Source organism: Acanthopagrus latus, chromosome 9 (assembly GCF_904848185.1).
Source record: "Acanthopagrus latus isolate v.2019 chromosome 9, fAcaLat1.1, whole genome shotgun sequence".
NCBI classification, from domain to species: domain Eukaryota; kingdom Metazoa; phylum Chordata; class Actinopteri; order Spariformes; family Sparidae; genus Acanthopagrus; species Acanthopagrus latus.
Genome location: NC_051047.1, coordinates 4,078,644 through 4,106,408, shown reverse-complemented (window position 1 = coordinate 4,106,408; position 27,765 = coordinate 4,078,644). Strand labels below are relative to the sequence as shown.

Below are 27,765 nucleotides of genomic sequence, written 5' to 3'. Positions count from 1 at the left end.
GGGACTGCTACTGGCAAAACAGACAGGAAGTTATTGTAAACAATGCTTACAGCAGCTTTAAAAAAGTTGAAAGTGGGTCCAACAAAGAAGTTTTATTTGTGAAAATATTCAACTCTTGACTGTTACGAATCTCAGGACAGAGACTGAGGCCTACATTACCCACAATGCAACTCAGCCACTGAGCAACTCCAGGGAGGCAGTTGATCAGATTACATGCAGCTTCCTCTGTGAACACAAAAGGCTTCATACTACTCACTGAGACCTGTAAACACACTTAAACGTGAAGAAGGCTCAGTGTTCCACACATCTAACCTTCTTTACTTTAAGCCACTCGCTAGGATCATCTCTCTCTATCATAAAGTGACGGAAAGATCGCTGCCACATTAATAATTGGACCGCCTCTGATATTCATTAGAGAGACAGGGCAAACGTTCATATGGCTGGTCTGTATCATATAGTGAATTATGGAGTGCGATCATAGTCACTGAGGAGTGTTTAACTACCGTGATACAGCTGAATAATAGAGGATAACCCTATTTACTGTTTCAGTGTTGCTGATGGGTGAAATCTGGTGCTGAATTTTTATTTAACGGTAGCGCTGTACATTATGATGCACAATTCCAACACATTATACTACTGTTTTTTTCAGGGCAGAGTGTAGACAGACATGCTGACACCAGCTGCTTCATTTCACCATGAGCTTGTTGTGTTTTTTTCTGCAGGAGTTTCATAGCAACAGCAGAGGCCAAGTTGAAAGCGGAGCTAAAGTCAAGTTACCTGACACAGCTGGACAAGAAGCGCCTCACCATGTGTAAACAGGAACTGGTGCGAAAACACACGCGTGACATACACACACACACACACACACACACACACACACACACACACACATCTACAGTGCACAGGATCTTTAAGGCCATAAGACTGAGTGGAACAGAAGAGATCCTTCATTAACTGATTTTTTTTTTTTTTTTTTTTTGCATGAAAAAACAAATAAATCAAAATTGCTCTGTTTTTGTGACTGAATAAGAACAACTGCCTTAAAGGTCAACACAACTGATACTGTTTGAATTTGTTTATATGCGGCGAACCCTGCCACCTTTTTGTGTTTTTGGGACCTTATTTTACAATGAGAACAGCTTGTTCTGATGATCTGTTGCCCTATAAACAGCAGGCCTGCAGAGAAGTCAGATTTGTATTTCAGAGAAATGTGCTTTCAGTACAGTGGGACTATTTTTTGGACCATTAGGGGTTCAGAATATTGGGCCTTGGAAAACTGGGTAGTTCGCAGGTGCAGGTGTTTCTCCAGGTCAGGTGTTTCATCAAGCCTCAACAGCGTTAATCACACATCAGCACAACTAATGTGTGTGTGTATGTTTGTTTGTGTTGCAGGAGTGTATGATAGGAGAGGCCCAGTCCTTGGGAGACAGGAAGAGAAAAGCCGGTGGTGTGAAAGAATTGCTGCAGGATGCAACAAAACTCACACATAAACTACACTTTCTTGTGGAGGAGGTAGGGGACTCAACCTGTGTGTGTGTGTGTGTGTGTGTGTGTGTGTGTGCCCATGTCTTTTTATGTACAGCTTGTCGTTTTTGTGTACCTTTTATGTCATAACTTTTCTTGTCCACTTCACGCGCTGCAGCCCCAGCACACTGTGCCCGACCTCTTTGTGTGGTTGGTGAGCAACAACAAGCGTGTTGCATACGCTCGGGTCCGAACCAGAGACCTGCTGTATTCTAGCAACCGAGAAGCCCGAGGAATCCACTGTGGCAAGATAATAACTCTGTTTCTAAAGGTAAACATACATACATACTTATGACTATAGTATTACTACTATTATCAGTGTTGGGGAAGCTACTTTGCAAGCGTAGCTTGTAAAACTACATGTAGTTCAGCCTGGCAGTAGTTTGAGCAGTGCCTTCCATGGCACAAAGTCCCACCCACTCTGTGAAGCATTTGAGTGCTGCCATGGCAAGCCAATGAGAGGCAGTTTTGGCTTGGCATGTCATGACATGTTTCATGCCTTTTTGCAAAGAAAAGTGAAATTATTATATAGGTCTTTTTTTATATAAAAAAACAAAACAAAACAAAACAAAACAATTTTATATTATTGGCCAACATTGTAGTTTGTAAATAAACTACTTGACACAGCACAAAATATGAATGTAGTTTAACTACCAGCAAGTTACAGCAAATTGTAGTTCAGCTACATGTAGTTTAAATCTCCCCAACACTGATTATTTTTATTATTATTATTATTATTATTATTATTATTATTATTATTATCATTATTATTATTATTATTATTATTGTAAGAAGGCTGGCAGAGACAAGCTAATGCAGGCATATGTGTGTGTGTGTGTGTGTGTGTGTGTGTGTGTGTGTGTGTGTGTGTGTGTGTGTGTGTGTGTGCGTGCAGCCTCCAGGGAAGCGTGTTGCAGGCTTGTCAGTCCAAGCAAAGTTGGATGTGTATCTGTGGTATGGAACCTGCTCAGACTCCAGCCACATGCTGGACGACATACCTGCGGGATTCAGTCCGGCCACAGGGGGCGCCGACGCCAGCAGCCCTCCAAAGTACCTGCTCAGTGCAGGTGAGAGAGCCATTTTTATATTCTTCCATTTCTGTGGTTATTTTTCTTCCCTTCAAATCCACAAAATGCATTTGCCTTCTGTTTCTGGTTTCTAACACTGTTCCACAGCTAAGACTCAAAAAACAGTTTTTAGTACAATCTGTCATGTAGATGTCTGCATAAATACAGTTTATAGGAAAAGGAACTGATTTATCTTCAAATCCATTACATCACTTATATTAGGTTTCAAGCAATAGTGTGTGTGTGTGTGTGTGTGTGTGTTTGTGTCTCCAGAACAGCATACGTTCCAGCTGAGGTGCCACATGTATCAGGCTCGTGGTCTGATTGCTGCAGACAACTCAGGCCTGTCTGACCCTTTTGCTCGAGTCACCTATCTGTCACACAGCCAAACCACCAATGTGAGTATGTGTGCTTGCATGGGTTTGACTTCACAGATACCGAAACACACTCATAATAGTTGGCGGCCCTGATTTTAAAATCCTTTTTAGTTAATGAACAACATACTCCCATGCACATGTGCACATTGCATTAGAATTCTCATAACACCACTCTTGTGTCAAGTCAGCTGATCTTACTGCTACAACTTCATTACCATGGCCTCAGGTGAAAAGTAAGGATTTTACCACTAACTGAATTGTTCTCTAATATGGAGCAGGTTTTAACTGAGTCTGAGTCTAGACTCTAGACTCACAGATCTGCTCCTCGTCCTGCAATGAATCAGAGCTTTGTAAGCCCCCCTTCCTTCTTCCTGCTCTCACACACAGCCAACTACTCTCTGTCAGTGTATTTCCATGTTCCCCCCCTTTAGATCTACAGTTAGAGGATGAGTGTATCTGAGCTGACGGGCCTCATTCACTGCACAAACGCATGTTGTTTGGATCAGAGCTTAAACTAGTTTCAGTTGAGTGGAAGTGAAACTCAAACAGACAGTAGTGAAATGGCGCAGAAAGGAGTTCAGCTGCACCGGGACACCTTTGTTTGGTTCAATCTTGGATCTACTGAAGGATCCGGTGACTATTCCCTGTGGACACAGCTACTGCATGAACTGTATCAAAGATCACTGGGACACAGAGGATGAGAAGGGGATCCACAGCTTCCCTCAGTGTAGGAAGAGTTTCACACTGAGGCCTGAGCTGCTGAAAAGCACCATCTTAGCAGTTTTAGTGGAGGAACTGAAGAAGGCTGGATTCCAAACTGCTCCTGCTGATCCCTGCGATGCTGGACCTGCACTGGGAGAAAACTGAAAGCATTAAAGTCCTGTCTGGTCTGTCTGGTCTCTACTACTACTCTGAGAAACACCTCCAGCCTCATTATGGTGTAGCTCCATTACAGAAACACAAGCTGGTGGAGCCCTCCGAGAAGCTCCAGGAGAACATCTGCTCTCATCATGATGAGGTAATGAAGATGTTCTGCCATACTGATCAGCAGTGTATCTGTTATCTCTGCTCCGTGGAGGAACATAAAGGCCACAACACAGTGTCAGCTGCAGCAGAGAGGACAGAGAAGCAGGGACAGCCGGATGGGAGTCGACACAACATCCATCAGAGAATCCATGAGACGGGGAAATATGTGAAGGCGCTTCAACAGGAGGTGGAGGCCATCAGTGGCTCTGCCGATAAAACAGTGGAGCACATCGAGAGGATCTTCACCAAGCTGAGCCAGCTCATGGACAGAAGATGCTCTGATGTGAAGCAGCAGGTCAGATCCCAGCAGGAAACTGAGGTGAGACGAGTCAAAGAGCTTCAGGAGAAGCTGGAGCAGGAGATCACTGATCCACTACCTGGATCACAGTGCAGGCGTTCTGTCCTTCTACAGCGTCTCTGAAACCATGACTCTCCTCCACAGAGTCCACACCACATTCACTCAGCCTCTCTATGCTGGACTCTTTTTTTTCTGCTCTGGAGACTCTGCTGAGTTCTGTAAACCCAAATAGATGGAAGTCCTTTAAGGGACAGTGGGTTAAATTCTCTGTTACGGTGTGTTTTTTTTTCCATCATTGCTGCTTAGAGCTGATTCTTGTGACATTCCTTCACTGTACAGTGATCACCCGTCCATCAAACATGATGGGCGGTACTTTGACAGGTTTTTGTTCTGTAAATGATTGAGTGTCTTCAGGCAGCAAGGGCTGAGGTTTAAATCATGAATAAAACAAACATGAAGAAAGTTTTTCTTCTCCTCTTCATTCATGTTGTTGTACAGAGCTCATGCAGAAGAGCATTTCTCAGTAAGTCTCTATCCTAAAACAGGTTCGTCACAGAGAGATGAGCAGAGTTGGATCGTTTCACAACATTAGTCAACAAAGAGGATTTATTGCACAAAAACTAAACTGGGGATCCTTCTGTTGAAAAAAATAAGAATTAAAAGTTAAAAGTACTAGTGCTAGTGCACATTTAGGCCTTAATTATCTATAATTATCTATAATCTGAAATACTGGCTTTCAACTGAGGAATTTAGTTTAGGCCACTTTTTACACATGAGGATGAACTGTATCTCTAAAGCAGGTACTGTAATGCCAATAACAAATAAAGCATAGAGGGATCACAATACAAAGGACAACATTGTATCTGTTGAGCCACAACAGCCCAGTACTGTATACTGCAGTCGCATGAAGTCTCTATTTAAGTCTAGTGTACGTGCATTTTACTTCCCAAATCCCTGTTCATAGTCTTCATAGTCACTGTCTTATTTTACACTCAGGTAAAAAACGTAGACTGATCCTGCGCTGAGCTGGGCTTTCCAAGTCTGACTTGTTTGTGTGTGTGTGTGTGTGTGTCGGTGTGTGTATGTGTGGCTGTCAGGTGATCAGTCAGACTCTAAGTCCAACATGGAACCAGTGTTTGCTGATGAGCAGTCTGTTGCTGAGTGGAGATCTGCAACACATCGAGCAGGAGCCGCCACGCATTCTCATCGAGGTGTACGACGACGACGCGCTGGTAATACGATGTAGATAAACACACAGGTGCATTCATTAAGTAGTAGTTTGATCCCTTCCAGCTTCTGACCTCCTCCCTCTGATGTCACCCTGTCCCCTGCTGTGTGCAGGGTAAGGCGGAGTATCTGGGAGCCACAGTGGCGGTGCCTGAGGTTCGCCTGTCCTCTGACCCCTACACGCCTCCACTTCTGCAGTACAGCCCTCTGCACTGTGGCAGCCAGTCAGGAGGAGACCTGCTGGGTGCATTTGAACTGCTGCAGGTCCGTCACAGTGACTTCATGTACCATTCAGTTTCCATCATGATGACACAGGATGGAAAATGAATGCTGATAATGAGGACGTGTCGTTGTGATGACTGTGCGTAGATCCCAGAGTCCGGAGAGCAGAGCCTGCCACCGCTAGAGGAACAAGAAGGAGGAACCTACACAGTTCCTGCCAACATCAGACCTGTCCTCAGCACCTACCGACTGGAGGTGTGTGTGTGTGTGTGTATGTGTGTGTGTGTGTGTGTTTGTGACCCTGTTGTTAAAGACCTTTCCCAGGATAAATTGTCTTTACTGTCATATATACAGCAACATCAATGAAAGAAACACTGAAAGTGAGCAGCAGCTGAGTGTTTCTGTTGGAGAACTCTCAGCTGGACACTGAACTCATTTTCTACTGACATTTAAGGAGAAAAAGTTTTTTCTTCTGAGAAGCTGAAAGGTCAAATGAAAGGCCGCACCAACCACTTGGCCATAACAAACGTCTTTGTGTGTGTGTGTGTGTGTGTGCGTGTGTGTCTTCATCAGGTGTTATTCTGGGGTCTGAGGGAGCTGAAGAAGGTTCAGCTGCTGTCCGTCGATCGCCCGCAGGTATATGCACACCCAAGTGCTATGATACACACACACACACACTCACACACACTGGGCTTAACTGCAGATGAAGAAATTATTTGTAGACTTTACACGTTGTTTTTATTTCTCCTTTTTTTTTGTATATAACAATACTGTTATAAACCTCCAGGGGTTTTCTGAATCTCACCTGCACCATCTGCTTCTTTTGTTGTTGATATGTTTCTGTGTTTTTGTGTGCAAACAAAAATCAATCCATCAAATTCAATGTGACCTGCACGTCTGTTACACGAAAAGAAAAAAAAAGAAAAAATACAACTCATACCTCAAAACATCCTTGAACAGAACCCGTGAATGAGCAACAGCGTAACCATAATTAGGAAACAGGATCCTGATGTCCAGTTAATTTACACATTAGGAGAGAGTGAAGCTCTGGAGAGTGTGGAAAACTGAAATATTAAAAAAGACCCTCATGGAATTAATAATAAGCCCCTTCTCTCTTTCTCTAGGTGTTTATAGAATGTGCAGGTAAAACACTGCGTTCCTCCGTCATACAGAAGTACAAGTCCAACCCAAACTTCAGCACACTGGTGGATGCCATAGAGCTGGTAAGACTGATACTGGATTCATAGTGAGTCATAATAGATGAGGGTGAGATGAGATAGAGCGTGGCTGGTCTGATTCACTATGTGGCCAAATGTATCTGGACAGTCCTGTCCACATGTTATGACATGTTGATGATACTGTGCGTCCAAAAGTGTGGCAGCAGTTTAGTGGAGGCCTATTTCTTCACAAAGCCATCTCCATAAATAAAAAAAAAATTGCTCTCCAGTTGTGTGTGGATGATCCTCTGACCTCCACTCTATCCAACATCGCTGGGATGAACTGGAACACCTACTGTGAGCTTGCATTGGACTGCAGTAGTGCTCTGGTGGCTGGATGGGAACATATCCCTGTAGCTAGGCTCCAAAATCTGGTGGAGGTCTGATACAGATAAAAACTTTAGCTCATAGTTTGACATGAGTTGTCCACCAATCACATAAGGGTGTGGTGTTCACATCTCCACACACTTTTGGCCATGTAGTACACTATGGAATGAAGACATTTATAGGATTATTACCGTTATTTCTTCGAACATAAAAGCTGTACTCTGCTGACCTTTAGGAGTTACCAGAGAACGAACACCTCCATCCTCCTCTCAGTGTCACTGTTGTTGATTGGCGGGCCTTCGGTCGCAGCACGTTGGTTGGAAACCACATCATCAACAACCTCAAGGCCTTCAAATACACTCCACCTCCAGCCCTGCCTGCTCCCATGCAGACACACCAACCTCCCAAGGTGGAATACACCCCTGAACCAGCACTGACACCAGAGCCACAGAGCACCGAGGGTAACTAATGCGTTTATTTTTTCAACTTGATGATGCTTATACTTGCTTTTGTCCCAAGGGAACATTTTTTTCTGTCTCTCGTCCATTAGGACTGTCCGAGCATGCTGGAGAGACCAGTGCGACTGTATCACTAACAAATCAGGACTTCCTCATCACTGTGGAGGATGAAGCCCCACCTCAAGCCCCGCCCACACCAAAGCAGGAAGGACCCAGGAAGAAAAAGGTGAACATTACTGCATATGTAACTACGTAAATACCTATAGATATTCTGATGGATCACATGCGTGTGTGTATTTTAACTCCAGGACAGCAGAATGAAGACCACACGTGGTCGTTCAACCAAGCGGAGGAGGAGGACCATCGCTGACGAATCAGCAGAGTGTGTCATCGACTGGTGGTCCAAATACTATGCATCTGTAGAGAAAGAGGTAGAGGTGATTTTTGAAATGTATTGCCAAAGGTGAACTTTTTTTTCTATAAATAGAAACATGAACATATGTTTGTGTTCCAGGCCAAACAGAAGGATGGCTCTCCATTCCCCCAGGTCTTTGAAAAAGGTAGGAGCTCTCTCTTGTTACACCATGCCTCTGCCAGTCTGGTCTAAGGTGCTGTTGTTTGTTTAATCCAATGTCAAAGGTCCATATCGGTGAGCTAGTCACCTCTCTATCGATGTGAATGAACCCTCAAAGACACCCAAAAATGAAAATTCAGTCATTATTTCCTCCCCTCGTGCTGATGGAAAGTCAGACGAAGTTTTGTAGTCCACAAAACATTTCTGGAGCTGTACAGCAAAACAGTGATGCAACAGTCTCATAAACAGCTAAAGTTGCAGGGGATAACAGAAAAAAACCATGAAATTGCTCTGTAGATCTCAAACTGAGATATATTATAATAATATAATATTTTATCTCCCTAAAGGACATTGTTACATTTGTTTTTCTTTTAATACTGTGATACATATCATAGCAGATTTTTTCCCCAGTCAGTGCTGTGTTCCCATCATGTTTCTGCTGCCACCATGTGGCTGATAAAGTTTTTGCAGATTCAAACACCCATAAAAATAGGACAGCAGGCTCCACTCCACACCAGATGTTGGTTGTGGTGTGAAGCTTTGGTGTGAATAAAAGAGAGAAGAGGATGAAGAGGTTTAGCCCCTTTTCCTTTTGTTCAGGTGTTCCAGTGTGATCTCATGTGCAGCTGTATTCAGAGAAATCTTTGCAACACATTTGTAAAGTACATGTTACTCTCACCACTGATAGTTTTGATTTAGGTCTCTTATAGATATGGTGTGTGAACTGCTCTTAGATCAGATAATCCCATAATTTTCCCCTGACCCACACACATTTGGCTGTGTATTGCAGCTTTGCCGTACCAGAGCTTGCTCAGCGCTGGAATAGACTCCTTGGGTAAGGACTGAAGGAGTTGTGTCATTCCGGAGCAGCATGGCCCCTGTTCATTCTGACTTCCTGGGGCAAAATGTTCTGCTTGCTAGCTTGTTTACTGACTGAGGCTCTGGGAACTGACTGTATCTCACTGGTTTCTGTGGAAAAGCCCTGTGTATTGGCAGCTGTGTTGTTCAGCTCGGTCAGGGTGTGACACTGTCAGTCCTGTCACTGCATGATCTGCCCTGCATCTACCACTGTTGACCTCCAGCTCCTGCTTTTTTGCATACTATGTGTTGGTCCGAGTTTATCGTCGAAGGATCAGTGTGCAGTTCTTCATGGTGGATGGTGTCTGAAGAGTTAATTCTGGTGGAGAGGACGGACAGGTTCAATCACAGATATCACTGTGAGGAATCTGAGTGACACTTTGGAGTATGGAGTTCCTGAATTTACAACAAAACTGACCGACTCTAGTTTGTTTCCTGATGTTACCTGCTGTGACAACACAATGCTTTGCTGCTTCGTGTCAACTCGAGGAGCGCTGAATACATGTCTGGTTTGTTTCATCAGTCACCAGCTCGGATGGAGATAAAAAGAAAAAGCAGAAAGGAAAAGGAACCCTGGAGCTAAGCGTTGGTCAACCTACTAAGTTAGCCACGCTCAAGGTACTCACACACTGCACACAAGTCTGATGACATGCAGTTACATTCAATGATGTCAGATGTTCAGAATGAAAGAGCGACCAGTTGTGATAGACTACTGAAAATACAACATACATACAGTTCATTAATGCTCTGGGAAGCGTTGCCGGGAACCGTGTAAAGACTGACTTAAAATGATGCTCACAATGTCTCTACAGCTGTACAACAGGGAGCTGGAGTCAGAGTTCGGGCCTTTTGATGACTGGGTGAAAACATACGAGCTGTTCAGAGGGAAAGCCAGCGAAGAGGAGGGGGCGACCGAGGAGAGATTTGTTGGCAAATTCAAGGTGAGACGATTAGCTCGAAAGTATTTACCCTAAAAAAATACCGACGACATATCCTCACACTGATCTAATCGTCTATGTGCATATGCAGGGACGATTCTGCCTGTATAAACTGTCTGAGGATGATGCAGAGGACTGGGACGAAGCCGGTGACGCTGGGCACTTCAGAGTCAACAGAGGAATCCCTCCCAACTGCCCAGTCCAAGTTCTCATAAGGGTTTACATTGTCTCTGTGCGTTCTCATTTCTAAAGATAAAACTGATCCTGGGGGGCTTATTTTCTTTAATTCACATAGTCTCCACACTTCATTTAAAATGACACACACACACACACACACACACACACACACACACAACGCACACACAGAGCTGATATCAGAATACAGAAACTGTCCACAGTCTTGAAAAAAGCTTTATTAAAGCAAATGACAAAAATAAGCATTTCATTTGCCTACAAGTATAACTGAATAAACCATGAAAGCAGTGTGTGTTGGGTTTATATCTAAGTCAATTAATTTCATGTACTTTGAGCAAAGTGACTGGCAGAAGTTGCCCTGAGAACATGATTCAAGAACTGTTCTCCAAACACAAATCAAAAGTCAACTTTATTTCTACAGCTCAGAGTACCACATCCGCATTGGAGGGCTTTAAAATCTTTATAACATACATTACTGACAGCTGCACAGGATACACACCAGAGGCACACTGAGATGAGTGTGATTATTTCTCGTTTAGACTTTTTCAGAATATTCTGTCCAGTTTGTTGGGTCAACGCCACCACATTTACTCAGAGGCAATGATAAACATGTTGGCTAAATGTAAGAAAAGCGTAAAAACCATGAATGAACAAAGCTGGTAGTATGTGATTGCTCTTGTGTGTTTGTGGGCCTTTTTAAAACTTACTGTAGCTCAAGATGTAACACAGTCTAAATTTAGCGCCTCCTGTGTAGTATCACTGACTTCAACATCCCATATTTTCATATGTGATGTCACTGTTGCATGCAGAATGATGTTCTCTCTTTTGATTTGGTGTTTTTGTTGCATCAAGTGGCACCTTAGTACCACACAGAGGTCGTTGCCTTAATAAAGGCCACTGACGGTGTAACAGCTATCATGCAGGTTGTTTGAAGCTGGAATTGGTAAGCTGTTATTGACCAAGTATCCACCATGAGCGCAGCACGTCATTATCATCATTAACCATACCTAACTACTGCTTGTGTCTCAGTCAAATGTAAGGAAACACCTCACATTACCATAATTAATGCAAACAAACAAAAAAAAACATGGCTATTGTTAATACTCACCGCTGTTAAGCTATCTTACCTTGTTCATTTTGGGAATCTGCACCTTCTCTGCCATTCATGTGCAATTAGCTTGCTAATAACTTGCTCAAATCATATTCATCTACCCCTCTGGAAGGCTTTGGTCAAAATAAGTCCATAGCATAGTGCTTTCATTATGAGAACTAAAACTAGAATATGACAGAACACCCTTCAGAGAGTAGGTTTACCACTGTTGTTTTCCCTAAATGATTGATCCCCAACTTGATAAAGTTGTCATCAAATGGGCCAGATCCGACTGATTTTCTGACTGCTATCACACAGGGAACGGGAGCCTTTCCTACACAAAGTCGAGGAACAAACAACGTGTCAATGTTCTTTTTTTTTTCTGAAGGCGTTTCTTCATCAGAACTCAGATACCATGGATATGTTGGTTCTAGTGCGATTCTCGATTAATTCCCATTGACCTCAATTCAGCTTTCACCACAGTCTGGCACCAAAGCAAGTTTCATGTAATGACCCATCCTTCTTCTTTTAGCCTCCTTGGCATAGCGCAGGAAAGCAGGCACCCATGTAGACAGACAGGTAGCCTGTCTAAACATTTCATACAGGCTTGGGTGGGCTTGCTAGAGGCCTGCAGCTTACACAGATACTGGATTGTTTTGATTTATTGATTGCTGTTGAGATTTTAATAGTTTCTTTAAACAAATATAATGAAAAAGGCTTCTGGAATAATTTATCAACCCAACTTTAATATTAGTGAATCCATGAAAATTCATTCAAAGACAGGGAGACTATGTAAACTCGGACTAAATCATTGTGTTATGTAATGTGCTGTCCCCTCGTCTCTCCCCAGGCATCGAATCTGCATCCAGCTGATCCAGATGGGAAGGCGGACCCTTACATTGTTCTTCGACTCGGCAAAGATGAAATCAAAGACAGAGACAACTACATCCCTAAACAGCTGAATCCTGTGTTTGGAAGGTTACTGACTGGCTGACTCCAACTTGCCTCTGTTTTAAAGTTGAACACATTTCATTTTTGAAGCCAGAACTTCTCAAGCTCTTTCTCTTTCATCTCTTCTTCAAGGTCATTCGAGATGCACGCAAAGTTTCCTCAAGAGTCTCTGCTGTCTGTGCTGATCTATGATTATGACTTGGTGGGAGGGGACGACCTGATAGGAGAGACTCGCATTGACCTGGAGAACCGGTTCTACAGTCGGCACAGAGCTACCTGTGGACTCCCGGCTGAGTACAGCCTGTAAGTCTGGGGGCCAGCCTTCATTCAACCGGAGAAACTCAGTTTGAGTTATCTATTTTCTTGGATTCATTCTGCTGGTTAAGGTTACTCTTACTTCGTCTCCTTGCTCTTAAGAATTGTTGAAAAAAGAACTTTCATCTGATGAAACAGATCTATTAAATTCTTTCTGAAGCTTTCATTCTTCATTATCAACTTATAGTTTGTTAATCACATGAAAACAAGAAAGTGTGCATCCTCTGCCCCTTGCTTAGTGACGGTTATAATGCCTGGAGAGACTGTCTGAAGCCGTCTGAGCTGCTGTCCAAGCTGTGCAGAGAGAACGGTCTTGAAGATCCTCAGTTCAGACCAGGACGCATCACTGTAGCTGAAAAGGTTTTCACTGGCAAGACACTCTTCATGCATGAAGGTAAAGATGTGCTCTTGGTCTCCTCCTTGAACCTTTAGTTTACCCTAAATTCTATTATTCTTAATGCAGAAATATGTTACTTCGTGGACATACCCTGAATAAAACGAAAACATGACCAGTTTTGTGAACATTTGTGATTTGATTTTCATCAGCAGTGGTGGTCATTTTAATGTGTGTTCTGAATTAAGTTTTTGGGCATTAGCTGTAAGCTAGCAAACAACAACACACACTGAGGGTGTGTGTCAAGAACATTACAACAACATTATTGTACGACAACATCCAACAGTGGAGGTCACGTCTGGTTGATCAGTCAGGTTGATCATCTGCTGTGACTCTGGGTGTTTATTCCTCCAGAAGCTCTGGATCTGCACTGACTCTCTCCTACAGAGCTGGACAACTGAGCAGCGGCTGTGCGCCCAACCCCCCCCCACACCCACCCACCCATACCATGCTACATGTTGATTTATGTTTGATTATGATTCAGATCACCTGATTATTTAGTATCAGAATTTGACAGTCGAAGTTGGATCCTGAGCCTTAATAATGCAGACAACAGCAGTGTCACTTTGAAACTTCATGTTAGTGTGTGCGTGTGTGTATGTGTGACACTTATGAATATGATGTGTGCACATCTCTCAGATGAGCCAGTGGAGTCCTATGAGCACCTGTCTCTGAAGATCCTGCATCGCTGGGCAGAGATCCCAGCTGTGGGATGCAAGCTGGTGCCAGAACACATCGAGACCAGAACGCTATTTAACAAAGCTCGGCCTGGCATGGACCAGGTACTTTGAATATTATCCAACAAAGTACATTTTCTGAATGTAACTTATCTTGACACAACAGAAATTAAGCATAATTTTTACCAGGCTCACGAGTCCTGCTTCCAAATAGGCGCAGACATTCTGTCATCCAGCAGCCTCCTTTTTTTGGAATAAAAGCATAATTTACAAATGTAATCTGATAAAATTGTCTATGAATCACATTTCTAAATATTTCTGTCTGGTACTGGTGCTCACAATGGTTAATAATATACAGTGTTGGAGAAAATGGAGATCATGATCTGTAAGTTCACTGTCATTTCTTTGGGTTGCAGCTTCATATTGTTTCTATACAGAAGCTCAATGACTGGCCTCACACATGGGTCTTTTCATCAAGTGCTTTTCTCTTTGCATCACAGCTTTCCCCATTCATAGCAGCTATGCCAGAGTGCTATCGTGTGAGAAAGACATGTATCTTTAAGGAATCTTTTCAGCACTAAAATGTGTGTGTGTGTGTGTGTGTGTGTGTGTGTGTGTGTGTGTGTGTGTGTGTGTAGGGCCAGGTCCAGATGTGGGTAGACATGTTTCCCATGGACTTGCCTCATCCGGGACCTTCGGTGGACATTTCACCTCGAAAACCAAAAGGGTCTGTAAAGGTCCCATATTTTGCTCATTCTAATATTTTAGATGTTTTTATGTCAGGTGTCTATTTGAAAACGTTCACATTCTTTTCTGTTCAAAAAACACATTTTCTCATACTGCCCGACTGCAGCGCCTCTATTCACCCTCTGTCTGAATGCTCTGCTTTAGCTCTTGTCTCTTTAAAGCCCCATATTAAAAGCCCAGTCTGCTCTGACTGGTCAGCGCTCAAAGGCCTAAGGAGGCACTGCCTGTCATATGCTTTGGGGCGTGGCTGTGGGCGGTGGTTGTATAGTTATGACATCACAACCTTGCAGAGGTCCTGATAGCTTATTAAAGACACAGTGAACACTGAATGTTTCTGTGTGCATGTCTCAGTGGATTGAGCATTTTCATATTTTCTCATCATTTATACAGCACCCAGACCAGATTTATTATCAAATAGATATGGAAGTCTCTCTTCATACTATATGGGACCTTTAAAGTCCTGAATTAAACACTAGTTATTCTACTTATTTTGAAAAAAAGGGAACTAACAGCCCAGTGTGTGTGTGTGTGTGTGTGTGTGTGTGTGTGTGTGTGTGTGTGTGTGTGTGTTCAGGTATGAGCTGCGTATCATCATCTGGAACACAGAAGATGTGATTCTGGAGGACAGCAACTTCCTGACCGGCCAACAGTCCAGTGACATCTACATCAAGGGGTAACACCAAGCTCTGTTCAATATTCAGATGTTAATCTCACTCAGAAATGTCTTTTAGTTTGCTTATTCCTAACTGAAAGGAGCTTAATACTGTATGGTCTCTATCTATGAATAATGAATGTCCCTCTTTGTCTGTAGCTGGCTGAAAGGTTTGGAGGACGACCGGCAGGAGACGGATGTCCACTACAACTCTCTGACAGGAGAAGGAAACTTCAACTGGCGCTTTGTGTTCCCCTTCAACTACTTGCCTGCTGAGAAGGTGCTGACGTATAGACAGGCAGACGGACAGCCGTGTCACACCTGCTGAAACAAGCATGACCTTGAATCTGCAGCAGTTCCAGCTGTTATGCTGATGTAGAAAAATTACCGATATGCCTTCTCAACACATGTATGTTTTCCCCTCTCTCTCTCTCTCTCTCTCAGGTGGTAGTGGTGAGGAAGAGAGAGAGCATTTTCTCTCTGGATAAAACCGAGCAGAAGCTTCCAGCCATCCTCATTCTGCAGGTCTGGGATTTCGAGACACTGTCCTCTGACGACTTCCTAGGTGTGTGTGTGTGTGTGTGTGTGTGTGAAGGCTTCTCCATGTGTATATGTCTCTCTCTATCTGTACTGTGTATTTGACTGTGCATGTGTGTCATGTGTATGTAGGCACAGTGGAGTTAGACCTCCACGGTTTCCCTCGGGGGGCAAAGACGGCAAAGTCGTGTAAGGCGGAAATGTTGTCGGAAGGGCTGGATAGAATCTCCATCTTCCAGCAGAAGAGAGCGAGAGGCTGGTGGCCCTTCAGCAAGTCTGGAGAGCTGACGGTGGGTTCACAGGCACATACGTGCTGCACAAAACAAAGTCATAAAGACTGACGAACACTTTTACTGTCAAGTGTAACTTGTGTTTTGGATCCATCAGGGGAAAGTGGAGGCAGAGTTCCATCTCGTGACAGCTGAGGAGGCGGAGAAAAATCCGGTTGGCCGCGCCCGCAAAGAGCCCGAGCCGCTGCCAAAACCGAAGTAAGAGTCAGGCAGTGTTCTGAGTAAACTAACTCTGACCTGCTGTGGGTTCTTTATGTGACCATGTATGTTTTGACGCAGTGGAGTACAATGTGCACTGGTGCACAGTCATGTTGGAAGAGGAAGGGGCCCGCTCCAAACTGTTCCCACAAGGTTGGGAGCATGGAATTGTCCAAAATGTTTTGGTATCCTGAAGCATTCAATGTTCCTTTCACTGGAACTAAGGGGCCAAGCCCAGCTCCTGAAAAACAACCCCATACCATAATTCCTCCTCCACCAAATTTCACAGTTGGCACAATGCAATCTGAAATGTACCGTTCTCCTGGCAACCTCCAAACCCAGACTCGTCCATCAGATTGCCAGATGGAAAAGCGTGATTCATCACTCCAGAGAACGCGTCTCCACTGCTCTAGAGGCCAGTGACGGCGTGCTTTACACCATTGCATCCGACGCCTTGCATTGCACTTGGTGATGTGTGGCTTGGCTGCAGCTGCTCGGCCATGGAAACCCATTCCATGAAGCTCTCTGCGTACTGTACTTGGGCTAATCTGAAGGTCACATGAAGTTTGTAGCTCTCTAGCAATTGACTGTGTATGTTTTGACGCAGTGGAGTACAATGGGACTTTAAAACTGTTCAAGCTAGAAGTAAATGCCTGTGGGTGAATTGATACTACTGTACTTAGGGCGATGAGACGCCCGCACTGCATGTTTTTCAGACATTGAGTATTTTCATTAGATACGAAGAGCATGTCTGCAGGTTAGGGTTTAGTGTGACATTTTGGTAAGTACACTTGCTTTCTTGATAATTACACGCTGCTCACTAACACATTATATCTCATTTGTTGGAATTAATACAAAAGCTGAAGCTTTTTTGAAAGCCTTAAGTAATTTGTGTCAGAATTACCCAAAGCACTGCTCTGCTTTGAGCTGTTAAAAAAACAATACCAATGCTGCTCAGTTTACTTAGGCACAAAACTACTGTGTCCTCTTTTCCCCTCCTCCCCAGTCGTCCGGACACCTCCTTCTCATGGTTTGTCAATCCTTTCAAGTGTTTCTTCCACTTGGTGTGGCGAAGCTACAAGAAGTACATCATCATCGCCCTGGTCCTGCTCATCACAGTGCTGTTCCTCGCCCTGCTCTTCTACACACTGCCAGGAGCCATCTCACAAAAGATCATCAATGGATGACACACACACACACACACACACACACACACACACACACACACACACACACACACACACACACACACACACACACACCCTTTTTGGCTTTTTACTCCAGTTTGAATAACATTTTCTCAAAGACTAAACTGCCCAAGTTTTAAAACAATGGAAGTACATGTTCTTTAAAGATGTATGCATCTGTGTCAATATCAAATACATATAATATGACAAGTTGTCAGTCAATACTTTATAAAACCAGTGTTTCTGGAGAGAAACACACTGACCTCGTTCTGAACAAAACTGCATCCTATTCAGCTAAAGCTATTCTGAGATCTGATTTGGATTCAGACACCACTTCAACAAACTGAGTATATATCCAAATATATGTCTCTTTATTATGAAATTTGCTCTTTGGCTGCATCTGTTTGCTGAGCTGCTGCAGAGGGATACATAGCCGGGACCAAAGAAGCGGCGATAAACCTGCACCTGCAACCAGTATGAAGATACTGACTTCATTCGGCTCACACCAGCTGCTTCAGCTGAACTATAATCTGTATCTTCTACAGAACAAGGACTGTGGATTTTATCACAGTGTAGTCGTGGTACAAAGGAGCTGCTTTATGGCCACGATGAAGAGCCGATTACAGCAACCAGCAATAATAAATATAAGAAAACAACAATCATTTTAAAGTACTGCAATGCTTTTGCAGTTCCTTTAAATAACATATGTGAGCAGACTGTCACGTGACGTGATAAATGAGACCTTCCTGTCTCTCTTGGTTGTATATACAAGCATGTGGATGAGTTATTGAAGTAGTTTATTGCTGCTGGACTATGGATTTCTTTGTGAAGGACCCCGGTCAGATTTTTCACAACAGTTCAATGGCTGTGACTTTATGCACAGTCTTGGGGCCTCTCTCCTCTGCTAACCGAGAGCAACAGTAGCTAATGTTAGCTTAGAAATGGACTCCACTAACATAAACTGACGTCCAATTACCAGCACATCACAGAAGCTCCACAGAGCCCTTTTCGTTACTCTTTAAAAATCTGTACTAATGTCTTAAGCTTGTCTTAATATACATATTATCTATTAAAGGAGAAAACAAAGGTTCAACGCAGTATTTATTTTAACTGCATTTATTAGAACTGAACAAGGCATCAGGCCTCTCATTTTTACCTGGAGAGCGACTTTGTTCTTTTGGTTGACTGACAAATAAAATAAAAAGAGCACCAACAGTATTTATGCTGTTTGCAGATGTGACATGTTTCTAGTGAACAACTCTTCAGTCAGCATCTGTCAAAGACAATAATATTTGACTGGTTACTTCTCTGTGTACTCTGCCAAGTAGAAGTGTGTCTTTCACATATTTCAGCTCCACAACAAAGTGCACTAATTACAATGACCCACACATTGTAAAACAATTTCTGTCCAACATTTAAAAGACAGTCACATGCACACTTAAAGAACAATGAGACAACAATACTGTCCCTGTGGTACAATATTTCAATCAACTCAAACAACTTTTTTTTTGTACAGGACGGATAGAGAATTGTATCACATTTAATGAGTTTACAGTGCCTGTCTCAGTCTACTGGATGTTATATGTAGCTGATGGAAAAGGAGGGTATAAGAGTTCCTATGATGCATAATAGCAACAATAAGGTGATCCATACCAGGGGCTCTCATTATTTTGTCTGTACATATGGTTCAGTCCAGATGGGATGGAACACTGTCATCTATGCTCAGTAAAGAAGTGAATTCACTTGTAGTCCCAGCCTCTACTTCTAATGTGTTGTGGAAGGAAATTCAGTGTTATGTGAGCAAGTTGTTAACAAAATGATAAAGAGTTTAAGTGGGTAAGATCCAGTGGCTGACAACACAAAGATGGCTGCATCACCACTCCTGGACTGAGCACATTCTGCAGGCGCCTTCTCCTCAGCACCAACAAACATCTCACTGCAAGACATCTGCGTCTGTCAGGGAGATACTCTGCCGCGATAGGCTGACCTGGGGGTAGGAAGAGGATGAGGATGATGTCACAGTGTGCTGATTTTTGGCCATGTTGGGGCCTCTGAGGAGCAGAGAAGAGGAGGAGGTCGTAGGTATGGGAGGAAGACTGGTAGAGATGCTGTTTGCTGCCGATATGTTGAGGAAGATGTTGGAGTGAGACTGTCCAGAACTCTGTCTCTGCTGAGCACTGGAGGTGGCAGCTGAAGCATAACATGACAAAACAGTTGCCTTCACTTTCCTGAGACAGCATCCATATCATCTCATCTTAAACATGTCTATTTAATCATGCTAAATGTGTGCCTAGTTTTTAATTTGTAACAGAAAATCTGCAGTGGCTGCCTCTGCACTTGTGTCATTGTGAAAATGACAGCTCTGTATGTCGCACAAGTGAAGAAAACTGTGACAGAGGAACGACACAAGCCAGTAATAACTGGGACAGTCGACAACAGTTTCAAAAGGAGAGTCATCTTACCATGATGCACTCTGTGCTGCTGATGCTGGCTGCTGATAGGAAAGCCAGTTTGTGAAAGACCTGCAGCACCACCTAGAGCCTAGAGAGTGGCAAGACAAAAAAGGGGAAGGCATTTAATTCTGTCAAGTCCCAGTGACGCCTAGTCAGTAAGTAACAGTGAGGTTTGTAGGCTGCAGCTTACGTGTTAATTATTCAAAAGCTTGCAGCAGATCCTGTGCAATCAGGCAAAGTACTGACCATGAAATCTAAAGTAGGATCTGCTGCTGTAATGTGAGTGAAGGTATCACTTACTAACTTGAGTGCAGTCACTAACAGCACTCAAAGTTGTGACATTAACAGCTCTAAAGAAATTACTGACACTTGATACAAAATCAGCCAGAATACAGACCTGAAAAAAGGGAATTGTGATGCAGTTCAACTTAAATGTTTCAGCCTGAAAATCTCCCACAGAGGGACAACTAATACATTTGACACTTCCTGTGTCAGGGACATAGCCATCATCTTAGTCATCATGTACTCCTTTGTGTAATGGAGAAGCCGAAGTCACTACAGACCTGAGCCTGGTTAATACAGGCCTGGAGTTTCCTTTTTGCCCTCCATCTCGCCACCCTCAGTCTGGTTTTCTCTCGACGCTCTCGCACCTGCAACACATCATCACTTTTTACATTAAGCAGGAAACTTCTAGAGGAGATGACGCTTTAAAATCTACAACTTTACAACATGAGTATTGCAATTCAGCACATAGATTATTTGACTACGCAGAATGTTTCCGTAAGGACAGAATCCGTTCTGAACACTAGGCTGACTCACCATATCTGCTAGCAGAGGCTGAGGCAGCGTCTTCTCCAGCTCTCTGCGTCTGTTGAGGCTTCGCCGGCGGAGCTCATTCCTGCGCAATTTATATTCTTCATAAAGGCTGAGGTCTTTAGTCCAGGGCCGCACCCCCTGGCGAGGTGGGATACCAGGTGGCAAGGACACCATCGACAGCAGGGGGGCTGCTGGCTGAGGCACTGCATCTGAGAGCACACACAGGGACTTTTTTAAAATAAGGCTAGAGGTGGATGGCAGATTACTGATTCACATAATTAAAGATCCCCTCCATGGATTTATTAAGGCATACAAAAAATTCTCCAAAATGCGATTTTTGCAGATAAAAAAGTATAATTACCTTAACCTTAAATTAACATCCTTACAACTCCACCTAATCCTTCTCCATCCTTCAAGATTCCAGAATCTATGAATATTAGGGGTGTAATGGTATGCGTAGGGTCCCATATCGACTTGGTAAATGGCGCTAATGTGTCTAAAAGCTGTTTCCCAACCAGAGAGGAGCTTCTAGATGTGAAAGCAGACAGTGCCAAAGACATTACCAAAGTAATTAGTATTTATATCAATTTCAAATCAGCCATTTATAAAAATATGACCTATGTGAGAGTTTATGTTTACCGTTTACTGATTAATACACTAACAAGCAGAAGTGAAGCAGCTTTTAGTTTCTCTGCTCTCCTCCTGTGGAACAAGCTTCCTGAATACCTGAGGTCTGCTAACACTGTCAGCTCACTGACTCTTAAAACATCACAGTTTACTGTGGCTTTACACTGAGTGAGACACATAACTTCTTTATAATCTGCAATTATTTATTTGCTTGCTTTTATTATTGTTGTAAAAACAATTTTATTTTATTTTATTATTTTTCTTAAACTATTTACTGAACTTTTTTATAACATTTCCTAAAAATAAAAAGTAAAATAAAGCAAATAAAATAATTTCAATTTATAATGTCTTAACCAGGTGGAACAAACTATGACGACACTGCGGCTGGTTAAAAATAAATGGAAAGAAACTGTGACCCCTTACCGAGGTGCATACACAACTGTTATTTCTGTGTACCATTACAGCCCTAATGAACACACATATAATTTCGACTGCACAAGTTTAACTGTTGGACACAAGATGTCTTCTGCTTCACAGTAAAGTCCATTCTCAGTGTGTGCGTCTACTAGAGGCTTTAAGTTTCTCTTCACAATGTCGTGTGCTAAATATTGGACCAGCTTCCAAACTAGTTGTGATGTCATAAATAATGCTTGTAGGCCGACCTCTTAAAATTAGATTTTCAATGAACACTGAGTAAATTTAAACTTTGGAGCAGTGAATGTGGAATCAGCCTTCAAGTGTCAAACTCTCACTCACACACATATTCTACACAGTGAAGCTCAAACATTCAGCTGTGGGAACAGCAGGAAACAGTGGTCAATACTGCTTTGTAACAGCTTACAATCAACACTGCCATGTTAGATTTTTTGCTCAGATTTTAAAATCAGTCCAGCAGTAACTCAGTAATGTGACTGACATCTGCCAACACTCACACACACAGATTTACTCACAGGTGCTTGGTCCGGCTGAGCTGAAGGCTGTGGTGTGATTTCTCTGGCCAGACCATTCTGTCACTGAACTCTGAGCCTGGAGGAACAGACGGAAACCTTAGACAGACTCTGAGAGGCAGTGCATTCCAGGAATTATCTTGTGACATGATACTTTATGATCTGTTTTTTTGTCATTGCAATTCAGTTTCCAGATTTTTTCTTTTACTTTTTTTTAACATTTCATCAGAACTCATTCTATTCTGTGACAACAAAGCATTCAATCAATTCCCAGTCCAGTGGGCAGAGATATTCCACTGTTTCCTCATAGATTTGTCCATCTGATCACTGAATGCGGGTGCTAATATTTGCCGCAGGAGCAGACTGTTTCTCTCAGAGGGATGGACACCAGAGACCATTGACCACTGATAACAATATCATCAGAATAATAAAACTATCAGCACACTGTCTTTCAAAAATTGTGTAGAGACTAACTTATTAGAGATGTGTTTCTCTTGGGGAGAACATGCTCACAGTAACTGCTGATCATTCTCAGATTTGATGTTCAGCTCCAACCTAACCTCGGACTCTGGAAGATGATCCTGCTCCACCTGATAGTCCAGCAGCAGGTTGGCCTCCTCCTGCTCATCCTCTGGCTCCTCCTTGATACAGATGACCTCCTCCACCTCCTGCTTCACCTGCATAACAACAGGAGACAAGCAGGATTTTAGGACTAGCACGAGTTTAATACCTCCACAAGTTTACCCAGGACGTGACAGCCAGATGCGAACATTCCTCTCTTAGTTCAGAAGACCGCCTGTTAATGGATCATTCAGCTTAATACTTTTCTGTCCAGATCAGCTGTGACTGTGACAGAAACACTGATTTTAGTGTATAATTTCTGGATTCTGGTGACCGATTAAAGCTCAAGTTACGTTACTTTTAAGCTTAACAGGCATTCAAAACCAATATTATTTTTCTCATTCTGCCCATTACTGCAGCACTTATATTCACCCTGTGTCTAAGCATCTTAATTTTGCCTACTCGATTATGTTTTGCATTTCATTGTCAGAAGCATGCATGTAATGATGAGCACTAAAAGAATGTATTATTCTAAGAACTATATCAAGGATTGTATTAATTCTCAATTGTTACGTATTGTATTAAGTATCTATCATGGCAATATTTTGCCTTCTAATATCTGATTCTTGATGCACACTGACAAATAGGAAAATTAAATGAAATGTAACCAAATTGTTGGTATTTTTGTACTAAAAAAAATACGTCACCTGTGGAGCAGAGGAGTGCAAAGTGGAGCTATCAGCCTGGGGGGAACCTTCCGGGAACAATGAGCCAGCACCTGGCTGCTGTCCTGGATCCAGAGTCTGGGCCTGAACTGGAGAAGGGGCCTCGACGGTGTCCACGCCTTCTATTTGTGGTTGTAGAGAGATGGTCCACTCACAGTCGTCATCCTCCTGATCGTCGTCCTTGCACTGAGCTTTGTCTTGCTCAGTGGGACAGAACAAAACTGCACAAACATAGGCATGGTCTCCAGTCAGGGATACAACATGACAACAGTCACATTTGTCCATATGTGAGCCACGGGTTTCCTATTCCTATTTTCCTGTTTTTCTATTAGTTTGGAGGCTGTGTAGGTTGGACACTTCATCCCTCTATGTGAACAAGAATCAGGACCCCTAGACGTGAAATGGAGGGGTAAAGCTACGTGGTGGGGGTAGGAGGTGATGCATTTCTTTCATAGTCTTACTTTAGGCTTCTACCAAACCTTCCAAATCACATGTACAAAGAAGCAAAGGAAAAACAAAAATTAAGCACACACACACACACACACACACACACACACACACACACACACACACACACAATAAGTTCCATACCTGTACTGCTGTCCACAGAGAGTGACACAGGCAGCAGTAAGTCAGATGTGTCTGAGCTGGCAACTCCCGCATCTGAATGACAGTTCACTCTGACGGTATGCCTGATCGTGCCCTGTGGGGAGGTGCATTCTGGGGGTACAAACACAGGAAAGAGTGTAAGTCACTGAAGTGGAGAGTCAGGTAGATGTCAGTCCCTTTCGTGATCAGTACCTTGATTGCTTCTTGTAAGTGGTCCCTCAGAGGTACTGGTCTGAGTCGAGCATGGCGAAGAGGTCTCCGTGGAAGAAACTCCAGCACTACCTCTCTGAGCCTGGTGGAAGGTTGACGGTTGGATGCGGACCACAGTGGAGGCGGATGCCCTCTGTTGCAGCTCCTCTTCCACTCCCTGCCGGTAGTACTTCAGCTTCAGCTCGGTGTAGCGCAGCTTGGCTCGAATATTGTCATTCTCCTTCTCTTTCAGGGCCTTTTCCCTCTGCAGCGCCGTGAGGTCCCTCTTCATCAGCGCCACCTGGGCCTTTAGCTCCTCAAACTTGATCCCCACCACTTTGAGCATCTCTGCCAGCACCGTCTCCACCGCTCCGTTCACTGCTCGCTCGACCACGGCCCCCATCTGGCCTCGGATAAGTGACACGGCGATGCTGACATCCATTTTGAAAAGACAACAAGACCCAAAACAGCTGGAGAATGTTCTTCAAAGTTTTACCTGCGTGCACAATCGCATCACAGTTCAGGTGACATTTAACCATTCAGCTCTTTGTCTGCAACTCTGTCACTTGTTACAACTGTCTAAACAGCGACAGAATTTAAAAATGTTATAATTCAGAGACATGCTGTCAATCACACTGAACATTTAGGCCTCTGTTTTTATTAGAGTTACATCAATCGTCAAGCAGTAATTGACAGAAAACAAAGACAGCTTGGACAGGTACAGGACAGCCTTATGAAAAAAACTATGATGGTTAAAACTACATTAAGTGTAGAAATGATTAATGACCACATATTGTTCTCATTTCCTGGTACATTAACTGACAACAGCATGAATAGCAACAGCAAGAGTCCCCTGCATGAGTTAATACACATTTTTTTTCAGTATCTAGTATTTGGATCAGCTCTATGAAGTGTTATTAGTGCTGAGCACACTGGTCGTGTTGTGAATGTTCCTCTCCCTTCTGTAACAGGAGCTCAGTCAGGCCATTGTTCTAGACAGCTGTTCATCAACATGTCAGAGACAGGAACATGAGCCACGCAGTCAAATCAGATAAACTTTAGCTAGCTAACGTTAACGTTAACCTCCCTGTTAAGAAAATGTAGCGATCACGTTTTTCAGACTGTCTGGAGCAGAGACAACCAACCTGACTCAAAAGCAGTGGTGCAGACAGTTCACGAGCTGTTGGCCTATGGCAAGCCGTTTTAACATTTAATAGTTAGACTGGATATGTATTGCAGATATCTGTAATTCAGTTCTTCCTAGTCAAAAGAACATTTCAGATGTTCACAATGACATTCTTCTGAGGACAAATGACGTCACGTTTGCCATTCATGTGTATTGGCCTTTTAATTTCAGATATCCACAGTGACATTCTGGATATCTAGAATGAACATTCTGGATATCTGCAAGTGAATTCTTACTGGGATGACTAGCACTTATACTTTTTAAGGATTTTTAGATATCTTAAATTTAGTTTTGACTAAAACAATCAAAGTTGTAGATATATTAAGCTAACATTTCTACTAGTAAGAATGTTATTGCGGATATCTTTAATTACCATTCTGACTAGTGAGAATACAATTTTGACTAGGAGAGATGCTGTTGTGGCTATCTAAAATGCAATTACAGATAGGAGTGTGGTTGGATTACATGTTAAAACGGCTTGCCTTAGTCGGCCTGGTCTCTTTGTGAGTCAGACTCTGCCGACAGGCGCCCGTTAAAGTGTAGACTGGGAGGACAGGGAAGACGTGTCACTCACCTTGTTTGTGATCAACCGTTCAGTCAGTTACCGTTAGCGGTCTGCTAAATTTGCTAACGAGCAGCTTCTAACATTCTCTCTGTGGGCACAAGATTCAACACTGGCCACCGCTATTCATGAATGTATCGCACACCTCTAAACAAGCGGCTGACGGCGGTCTTCCAACAGAAATGTAGGAATAAACAGTATCGTAGTATTTGTGTTGCCATCACAGCGCAGCGCAGTGACGTGTTTCCGCTTTCCGGGTCAAACAGCCAGTAAACCGTGGAGCAAAGATCGTCTATTGGACAGATGATCACTCTGTGATGAAATCGCAACGTCCTTTTCCTTTTCTTGTTCAACAACCACAGTTACGGGTCTCATGTCTGAGCAACACAATCCTGAGTGTGTACAGAGTAAAGTAGTGTCCAAACGTTTTTCCTTGAAAGGCCAAAACTCAATGGTGAGCCATGAACCTAAACCTATTGTGTCACATTGTATTGTTAAGATGGAATATGGTAACCTGCTTGTTTTCCAAGTTGTCCTAGTTAACTGACTTGTTATGCAAAGTGTCACTCTGCCTCTTAGTTCTATAATATGACAAAATAAATCACGATCAGGCATCCTACATATTTAAAGGATACATTCACCCAAATATTAAACTCCAGTCATCCACTCACCCTGCTGAAGATGTGAGGGTCAAAGGTTTCCTCGTCCACAAAACATTTCTGGAGCTTCACAGCAAAGTAGAGTTGTGGCACTCTGCTAAACAACTGAAGTAGATGGGGACTTGACTTGAAACATAAACAAACCCTTGAAAAGAAAAATAACATTGGCTTCATACATCCTACATCTTCCAAGTCTCCAGAAGCCCAGAGATCCCTTGAAAAGTATGTGATGCCTTTGACGCATGGTTGGGCTCGTGTTTTCTTCAGGTACTGAAGCTCCTGGAGATGGAGCCACTTCTTTGGTGTTTGGTTGTTAACTACATTTTAAATCAGGTCCCCAGCTAGAATGTTGTGGGACTTTTGCTGTGAAGCTCCAGAAATGTGTTGTGGACCTCAAAACTGAACTTTTCATTTGAAGAGCATTGTTACCTCCGAAATAAAATTCATTGGAAAGCAGATGGTGAGCAACCCAAACCGTATGGTGGGGCATCTTCAGCCCATTGTCCCCACATTGTGCAGCACTGGTTTAGCGTTGTGTGTGAAAAATCATGTCAAATTCATATACATTGTCATGCTCAGGCTTCAGTTTGAGGTTCAAGTTGCGGGCTCAAAATACATTTCTGTTTAAGCCTAATATGGAAAGACTTCCACCACAAAGATTTCTATAGATTCTTCACAGTTAAAGCCCCTTGTTGTTTTAAAGCTTTTAAAATGCGGAAAGCAAACGTGATGAAACAGTAAAATAAAGCAGATGTCTGAAAGTACAAACAGGGAGGCAGGGTCGAAACTTCAAGCCTGTGTATGTGTTCCTGTACGGCTTGTGTCTGACTGATATGGCAGCATGTCTTTGTTGCCCTGTTTGTTGGAGCAAATGTTGCCAGATACTGAAATTTCAACCTCTTTCTGCTTCATTATAATATTTACCATTCATTGATATGTGGCAATTGAATTTGGAACCCTGACAATAGTGGGATATGACAGATGTGTAAGCCTTTACATTATAATCTCACAGTCACTACAATAAACGCACAAATAGTCATTCTTGTTATTTGGACAGTTTCTTTTGCAGAGTTGGAGTTTTACTG

The 27,765-nt window shown here is 43.0% G+C and overlaps 2 protein-coding genes across 5 annotated transcripts in view; one reads left to right on the top strand and one right to left on the bottom strand.

Moving 5' to 3' along the window:
• The window catches only part of fer1l6 (fer-1 like family member 6), a 28,848-nt gene extending 11,470 nt beyond the window's left edge, over positions 1-17,378 (top strand). The window contains exons 18-46 of one of the 2 annotated variants that reach the window (XM_037109337.1): positions 723-825; positions 1,393-1,512; positions 1,643-1,795; positions 2,420-2,591; positions 2,865-2,989; positions 5,390-5,524; positions 5,634-5,783; positions 5,889-5,996; positions 6,315-6,377; positions 6,866-6,964; positions 7,521-7,746; positions 7,836-7,969; positions 8,052-8,174; positions 8,258-8,303; positions 9,108-9,152; positions 9,699-9,793; positions 9,988-10,116; positions 10,205-10,345; positions 12,249-12,376; positions 12,482-12,652; positions 12,904-13,058; positions 13,698-13,840; positions 14,374-14,462; positions 15,057-15,155; positions 15,294-15,414; positions 15,579-15,699; positions 15,804-15,961; positions 16,059-16,159; positions 17,166-17,378. In XM_037109337.1, the coding sequence (XP_036965232.1) occupies positions 723-825; positions 1,393-1,512; positions 1,643-1,795; positions 2,420-2,591; positions 2,865-2,989; positions 5,390-5,524; positions 5,634-5,783; positions 5,889-5,996; positions 6,315-6,377; positions 6,866-6,964; positions 7,521-7,746; positions 7,836-7,969; positions 8,052-8,174; positions 8,258-8,303; positions 9,108-9,152; positions 9,699-9,793; positions 9,988-10,116; positions 10,205-10,345; positions 12,249-12,376; positions 12,482-12,652; positions 12,904-13,058; positions 13,698-13,840; positions 14,374-14,462; positions 15,057-15,155; positions 15,294-15,414; positions 15,579-15,699; positions 15,804-15,961; positions 16,059-16,159; positions 17,166-17,346 (3,634 nt within the window). In that variant the 3' untranslated portion in view covers positions 17,347-17,378. The remainder of the gene's footprint in view (positions 1-722; positions 826-1,392; positions 1,513-1,642; positions 1,796-2,419; positions 2,592-2,864; positions 2,990-5,389; positions 5,525-5,633; positions 5,784-5,888; positions 5,997-6,314; positions 6,378-6,865; positions 6,965-7,520; positions 7,747-7,835; positions 7,970-8,051; positions 8,175-8,257; positions 8,304-9,107; positions 9,153-9,698; positions 9,794-9,987; positions 10,117-10,204; positions 10,346-12,248; positions 12,377-12,481; positions 12,653-12,903; positions 13,059-13,697; positions 13,841-14,373; positions 14,463-15,056; positions 15,156-15,293; positions 15,415-15,578; positions 15,700-15,803; positions 15,962-16,058; positions 16,160-17,165) is intronic. The other variant, XM_037109338.1, reaches the window with a different exon arrangement.
• Positions 17,379-18,430: 1,052 nt separating this feature from the next.
• On the bottom strand, positions 18,431-26,292 carry si:ch211-67e16.4. 3 transcript variants are annotated; one of them, XM_037109341.1, is made up of 10 exons: positions 26,034-26,292; positions 24,277-24,676; positions 24,067-24,195; positions 23,458-23,696; positions 22,750-22,866; positions 22,193-22,268; positions 20,619-20,824; positions 20,363-20,449; positions 19,809-19,887; positions 18,431-19,536 (listed from the first exon to the last, which is right to left on the bottom strand). In XM_037109341.1, the coding sequence occupies exons 2-10, from the start codon at positions 24,674-24,676 to the stop codon at positions 19,280-19,282; spliced, it is 1,590 nt and encodes a 529-aa protein (XP_036965236.1). In that variant the 5' UTR covers positions 26,034-26,292; the 3' UTR covers positions 18,431-19,279. The 3 variants fall into 3 exon arrangements, with proteins under 3 accessions (XP_036965236.1, XP_036965234.1, XP_036965235.1); XM_037109339.1 differs by having other exon boundaries at positions 24,277-24,769; positions 26,034-26,290; XM_037109340.1 differs by lacking the exon at positions 26,034-26,292 and adding an exon at positions 25,419-25,980 and having other exon boundaries at positions 24,277-24,769.
• Positions 26,293-27,765: the final 1,473 nt, after the last annotated feature.